Raw genomic sequence first — 7,540 nt, 5'->3', positions numbered from 1 at the left:
AGACGGTAGGCAATTTTGGAGGTTATGACTACTACTACTACTACTACTACTACTACTACTACTACTATTAGAGTTGTATTACTACTGCTACTTGTACTGCTTTACCATTATCTTCTATAATAACATATACTTTATTTCTCCTCCTCCTCCTCCTCCTCCTACTACTACTACTACTACTACTACTAGTCATAATAATCTACAACCATTAGGAACACGCACATAAACAAGCAAATACACACACACACACACACACACACACACACACACACACCGGAAACAAGTACGTACTGTTCTTCGGATTGTAATGAGTAGTCTCTCTCTCTCTCTCTCTCTCTCTCTCTCTCTCTCTCTCTCTCTCTCTCTCTCTCTCTCTCTCTCTCTCTCTCTCTCTCTCTCTCTCTCTGTGTGACGAGGCGGTGGGATAACACATAGGTTCTCCTCCTCCTTGCAGGGTACGCATGGGTCATTGCCCTCTCAAGGCCACGTGTTGGAGGGACAAGGAGAGGGAGGGGGAACGACCGGGAGATGGAGAGCCGAAGGGAGAGCTGAGAGGAACCGGGAGAGTGGGAGGATAGGACAGAGAGAGAGAGGAGGCAGAGAAGTTGGGACAGAGGAGGGAGGGAGGGGGAGGCATTCATAAGAGGGACAAGGGTTAATAAGAGATGGTAGGGCAGTTTTGTGTATATTATGTAATCACACACACACACACACACACACACACACACACACACACACACACACATACACACACGGGGGCGTTATCTATTCTACCATATTTAATGCACGTTTACCCTCTAAGTCTTTTGTCTCCATTCACAGTAGCCAGCATTCCCCTTCTCCCTCCCCTTGCCAAGACGCCCCAAGCCAGCGTGCTATGGCTTACCCCCTCTCTTCACTGTTGCTATTGCGGAAGGTCAGTGTCCTGCTGTGGGCTTATACTGGTTGCTACTGGTGGCTGTGGTGGTGGTGATGATGATGATGAGGATGATGATGAGGATGATGAGGATGATGAGGAGGAGGAGAAGGAGAAGGAGGAGGAGGAGGAGGAGGAGGAGGAAACAAATACACACATTCGAACATATAAAAAAAAGTAGTTTGTTGGCAGCACATTTGAATCTGAAGCTTTTTAGGAACAGGAGGAGGAGAAGGGTATAATACGCGTTTGAGTTCCATGGCTAGTGAGGAATGAAGCTAATGTAGAGTAAATTGTGTTAACTGTGTAAGTAATGATACAGTATTAATGATAATTTTGAGTCGCCTGGTGGTTTGGGAATCTTGTCGCACTAGTACATGTAATAAACAAAATGATATAGATAAACAAGAAAAAATAGGTAAACTAAGTATGTTAATAGAATAAGTGATTACATAATATAAATAAGTACATTAGTTAAATAAATGATATATTCAATGTAGGTGTTAAATTGAACCAGAAATAGTCAGGAGAAAAATATTAATTCAACTTGGTAAATATTTAACTTTTTACCAAATATTTAATAGCAGTATATAATGTTTTTATTATTTATTTGCTTACATATATAACTGAAAGGTGAATGAACGTGAATCAGTGCGCAGATAAAGAAAAAGATATTAAGTTTGATAAATATTCAGTTTTCTAAAAAAAAAAATATATATATATAGAATAGTGATTTATTTCTTTCGATGTAGAGTTGTTAGGTGGATAAGCGTAGGGAAAAATAAGTAAAGGATATAAGGATAGTAGATGACTGGAGCCTTAGAACAGACAGGTAAAGGTAAACGTGTATGCGATGAGATAAAATAAAAGTGTGTGTGTGTGTGTGTGTGTGTGTGTGTGTGTGTGTGTGTGTGTGTGTGTGTGTGTGTGTGTGTGTGTGTGTGCCAGCTTTACTACATGCTATCTTCTTATGTGTTTTGTTTATGTACGTAAAGGGTCTCTCTCTCTCTCTCTCTCTCTCTCTCTCTCTCATCTCTCTCTCTCTCTCTCTCCCTCTCTCTCTCCTCTCTCTCTCTCTCTCTCTCTCTCTTTGTGCATTCAGTGATGGGACTTTGGGAATGACTTGATAAAATTTGAATCATTTAATTGTTACGCAAGCACGCACTTCTCCTTCTCCTCCTCCTCCCACTACTACTACTACTACTACTACTACTACTACTACTACTACTACTACTACTACTACTACTACTACTACTACTACTTTTGCTGCACCTGAACGCACTTCCATAAACAAGACGTGTGTGTGTGTGTGTGTGTGTGTGTGTCCCCCAGCGCGCTCGAAGGATCAAAAGATCACCTCCGTAAACCCTAAGATAAAAACTTGTTCGCTTGCCTTCGTAGTAGCAGTTATAGTAGTAGTAGTAGTAGTAGTAGTAGTAGTAGTAGTGGTGGTGTGGTGGTGGTGGTGGTGGTGGCAATTCTTGTTGTTGTTGTTGCTGTAAAGATTGTTGATGTTTTAAAGCTGATGTTAGATTGTTGTTGTTGTTGTTGTTGTTGTTGTTGTTGTTGTTGTTGTTGTTCTATAGTTACAATATTAATCATATCACTATTAAAAAAAAAGAGTTATGAACAACATCTATAAAAAACAGCATGCTGGCTCTTTATCAACATTACACTGATAAGCATATGTCATTACACACACACACACACACACACACACACACACACACACACACACACACACACACACACACACACACACACACACACGAACCCATCACGTGATCAAGACTAGTACAGCGCGCGCGCACACACACACACACATACACACACACACTCACACACACACACACACACAGGATGGAGGGCAGCTTCGGGCATTATCACAATCACTTTCCCTTCTCAGCAACATTTTCCCAGTGTGTTGTTAATGGCAGTCTCGACAACATGCCCTCCCTGCTAACCATTCAGTCTCTACCCGGTTTAATGTGTGCTAGCATCGTGAGGGTAGCAAGATTAGTTTCCACATATACTACTGTTGTTATTACTGCTACTACTACTACTACTAGTTGATGTATTTAAATGTATGTTTTAACTATTTATTTTAGCGAACGATAGATAATTCTACTTGATTAAAACAAAATAATGACTGACTGACTGATACATTTGAAAAAAAGGTGCTTTGAATTGGACATATCCCTAATTCGCCGGGACATTTCGGCGTTACCATGCAGCCATGTTTAATTGCATCATGGTGGGGATGGAGGGGTGTGTAGCGGGAGGGGGGGAGGGAGCATCCGGTGGCAGGAAGTGGTAATAGCGAGGGTGGAATAGAGGTTTCCAAATTGATGTAGGAGGTGAGAGAGAGAGAGAGAGAGAGAGAGAGAGAGAGAGAGAGAGAGAGAGAGAGAGAGAGAGAGAGAGAGAGAGAGAGAGAGAGAAGCATGCTCATAGTGCCCTAGGGAACTCCAAACGAACATGTGGTGGGCGGTGATCCCTTGCAAGTATTGAGTAGGAGGAGGTCCTGGCCGCTGTACAGGCGAGGAGGGCAGAGTGAGGCGGCCTGTACTCCCTAGGCTGTACTGTGGCTGGCTGAGTGACTGTTGAGGCCTTGGTGGTGAGGCAGGCGGAAGCGAGGCCCGCAATGTTGTTGTCTTAAGCTAGGTCGGGGTTAGATTAAGTGTCAGGGTTCTATTAGAGTGAAAAAAGAAAAAGAAAAAAAAAAGTAGATGGTCAAGGCTTGTTTGGGTGAATTATCTAGGTCTTGAACACGAAAGGAGAAGAGAGAATTACAAAAGAAGATGGAATACCTAAAAACAAATGAGGAGAAGAGGGAAAAATAGAGAGGGAGATAGAATAGATGGAATTAAAAACATTGCACCAAACACCAGGAAAAATTTGAATGGTTATAATCAATATATTTAAATTCTCCTATGACTTACATAAGTAGGAAAAGTTTTAAATGATTATTTTCTATTAAATTTTGAAGTTTAAGTATAGAAGATCGTTATTTTGTAAGAGGGGCACTGAGTAAGTTAGGTAGACATGACATTGATTATTGAAGAGACGTGTGGCAGAGAGAGAGAGAGAGAGAGAGAGAGAGAGAGAGAGAGAGAGTATTGGGATGCTAGCAGGCGTGGTGAAGTGTTGAATTTTGAAACGTGTGAGGCCTACTTCGTATTCCGGCACTGGTTTTGAAACGTACGAGTCTTGCTACAGATTCTGGCACTGTTTCAGCCATAGTAGTAGTAATAGTAGTAGAAGCAGCAGGAATAGCGGTAGCAATAGCAAGAATAATAACAATAGTGAGAATCAGCGGATAACTCGGGCAGAAACTCACACTAGGCAACCGTGTAGGCCTTTCTGTTACGTAAGGGGCGGAGGTGTGCACTGTTTTGCTCTTGCCTGCTACCTCCCCGTGTGTGTGTGTGTGTGTGTGTGGGCGCAGGGACACGTGCTGCTGTGGCCCCGAGTATAGTCGCCATGGTTACCTCAGGCACCCCCTCCCTCCTCTGCCACCTCCTGCAACCCCCTTAAGACAACCACGCCCCCTCCCGCTCAAGTGGCGCCAAGGATGTGAACAGGCTGGTTGGTGGAGGGAATGGGGTGATGGGGTGAGGATCGAATGGGGAGAGGAATGCAGGGGGGGTGAGGTATTTAGAGGGATAAAGAGGGGTGAAAGGGAGGAATGTAAGGGTGAGGTGGGCGGATATTTAGGGGTCTGGGGTGGTTGGTTGGGAGGTAGGGGGGTGTGATCGTTGTTTTCCCAGAACATTCCTTTAAAGGGGGGGTACTGGACTCCGTGACCCGGGCTGGCCTCCCCTGCATGGCTTCCTTCCCACGGATCAGTAGCGACGGCGACAACAACAGCAGCAGCAGCAGCATCAGCAGCAGCGAAAACAATGATACGAGGGAAATATTGTTTTGTCTGTTGTTTATCTACCTAGCTGAAGAAATGTGCGCTCTCTCTCTCTCTCTCTCTCTCGAAAGTAGTTTTGCAAGACACAACAAGCAGAACAGCAGCAGAAACAACAACAACAACAACAACAACAACAACAGTAGCCACAAGAGCAACAACAATAATAATGATAATAGTAAATAAATACACAAAGAGGAGGAAGACAATGAAGATAGGAACAGGGCTGCCTGCATCCACCATATACCTTATCTCTCTTGCTTTAGGAGGCAAATGTATGAGTGGGGGAACTTTCCTGTTTGCTTATGGTGAAGTGACAGGTTAGTGTTTTTTTTCCTGACTACTCTCTCTCTACACGTGCCTCTCGTGTAGTGGGTTCGGGCTGACGCAATCCAGTTTTGCTCATGTGCCAAATCTCCTCGAAGACCATTTGTTTACATATTGCCAGGCGCCACATATCCTCGCTCTGCGTTGTGGGAAGATGGATGTTGTGTCGGTATTGGTGATCTTTCATGCCTTTTGGACTGGGTATTGCGATTTACTCCCAGTGGATGGTTTGATCGATTGAAGAAGACGTGGCACATCAGCATAAGTGTTCGTTCGTTCGTGCGTCGCCCAGATGGCATTCTTGGAAATGTGGTGGCAAGTGGCTAGATTTACTTCACAAAGTGCATTTAATGCTTGACATTAGATAATATTTTCACACACGTTGTATGTTTGGGCAAGACGTCTTTGTTGCGCAAGAGTTTCAAGTTGTCATGTTAATCTGATTATTAAACCTAGTAGATAAATGGATATCAAGAATGTTGCACTCATCATGTGGCATCACCGACGTAAACATAACACACCCCCGCCAGCTGCTGTCTTATTGGCTGAGTGTATAGTGCGTCAGCGGCAGCCAATCAGCGTGCGGCCTGGCCCTGACGTCACACCCACCCGAGTCTCATGATCAAAACAAGAATCAAGTTAGTAGTGAAAGACTTGTTTGTGTGAGTGGTGGGAGCGTGTGAGTGTCAAGTACCCAGATATTTCTCGCCCACACGTAATACTCCGCCTTATATCGCCTCGCACACTGAATAAAGGGAAATTATAGCGTCCATCTTGAACTAGTGTGCATAAAAGACATTAGGTGAGTTATTATTCTTCAATGACCCTCAAGATGTGGTGATGGTGGTGGGAGTGATGATGCAGCGCTGCCAGACACACGACACATTACCTAAACATCAACATTGTGGCACTGATCAACCACGTCTCTGTGTTTACATCACATTGTGCTGTGGATTAAGACTTAGTATGGACTGTTGCAAAACCAGAACTCAAATATACCTCTTTTTCATATTAAAAAAATAAGAACGGTCATACTTTTTATCAGTTTTCATGTGGACAGTAAAGAATTAAAGTGATAAAGTGATACCTGCATTTCCGTGCTTGGTGTTACAGTGACAGACGATTCAATGAGGTGTTCCGTAGAAAGTTGCTGTCTCGTGAAACTGTGGCGAGGGAAAGTTTGTGCCTCAAATACTGCATGGGGCTACCTATATTTTGTGCTATTCTCCATCGCTAACATGAGAGCAGTAGTATTAGTGGGGGTGCTAGTGAAGGACAAGGCTCTATATACAGATCTGTTGTTTCTCTAACGAGTATATGAGTGGAGGTGATAGTATTCATTAACCTTTAGGAGACTCAAGGGCAGAGGAGTGATGGGAGGAGACAGGGGAGAGGGGAGGCTTATGGCGGGAAGGTAAGGGGCGGACAAGGTAAACATAGCAGTATCTTCACAAAATTTTCCTGTTTCAGGGAGCGAGAAAGTGAACCGGTGTTGGCGCTCCTTGATCCGCTTCATCACAACATGGTGAGTTTCTCTTGAAGTGTAGCATGGAATAACGAGAATGTCAGTTTGTCTCTCACGGGAAGCGAGAGAAAGCACCTCACGTGACCAAATTTAAGGGGGAGGGGGTGCTGATGCCCTTATCTAATCAGGTGTTATCACTAGATAATTGCATGAACGTACTATTGAGAAAACTCTTAACGTGGTATATAACCCTAAGTGATGAAAACACAAAACATTTGTTACATTCTGCATTTCATAGAAGTGTTAAGCCCCAGGTGAAGGCAAACGTTTCCCATGAGACACTCCCACCCTGTTTCCCCCCGCCACTCCTCTCTCTCTCTCTCTCTCTCTCTCTCTCTCTCTCTCTCTCTCTCTCTCTCTCTCTCTCTCTCTCTCTCTCTCTCTCTCTCTCGTATATGAGGAGTCAGTTTACCACTTTGGTGTATAAAAAAAAAAAAAACTAACAAATACAAATAATTGTTTTAGTTAAATAAATACATGAAACACGAGACCTTGCAGGTTACGAGACACAAACTTTGTTACCCTTTCCACACATCAAACCTCAGTGATAATAGTAATTAATATAATATTACTATTATTACAGCTGCTACTACTGCCACTGATGACAACGATAATAATGATGATAATAAAAGTAATAATAACAATAATGATCACCGCCAGGTCACCAGAAAGGATTACTGCTTATGACTGGCCACAGTGTATGTGGCAGAGAGAGAAAGTTTACCTTAGGCTTAACTTAAGCACCTCTGTACTATCAAAATCGTTGGTTTTTCTTTTTCACGCATTTCTTCAACCACGTTTGAGTTTGCCCGATAGAACATAACAGTGGTCGGAGCATTGTAACTATATGTGTATAGTA

General features: G+C 43.3%; 1 protein-coding gene across 16 annotated transcripts in view; it reads left to right on the top strand.

Annotated features, from left to right (window-relative positions):
- LOC135109894 (protein CREBRF homolog) overlaps positions 1–7,540 on the top strand; it is a 34,969-nt gene that overhangs the window by 15,645 nt on the left and 11,784 nt on the right. For 4 of the 16 annotated variants that reach the window (XM_064021728.1, XM_064021727.1, XM_064021725.1 and 1 more), the window contains exons 1-2: positions 1–5; positions 6,627–6,681. The exon at positions 1–5 is cut by the window's left edge and continues 33 nt beyond it. The exons of 2 other annotated variants lie outside the window; for them this stretch is intronic. In XM_064021728.1, the coding sequence (XP_063877798.1) occupies positions 1–5; positions 6,627–6,681 (60 nt within the window). 10 more of the 16 variants (XM_064021736.1, XM_064021732.1, XM_064021729.1 and 7 more) reach the window with 6 other exon arrangements.

Source organism: Scylla paramamosain, chromosome 19 (assembly GCF_035594125.1).
Source record: "Scylla paramamosain isolate STU-SP2022 chromosome 19, ASM3559412v1, whole genome shotgun sequence".
NCBI lineage: Eukaryota > Metazoa > Arthropoda > Malacostraca > Decapoda > Portunidae > Scylla > Scylla paramamosain.
The sequence above is the reverse complement of the archived record's forward strand: the minus strand, read 5'-3'. Positions and strand labels throughout refer to the sequence as shown.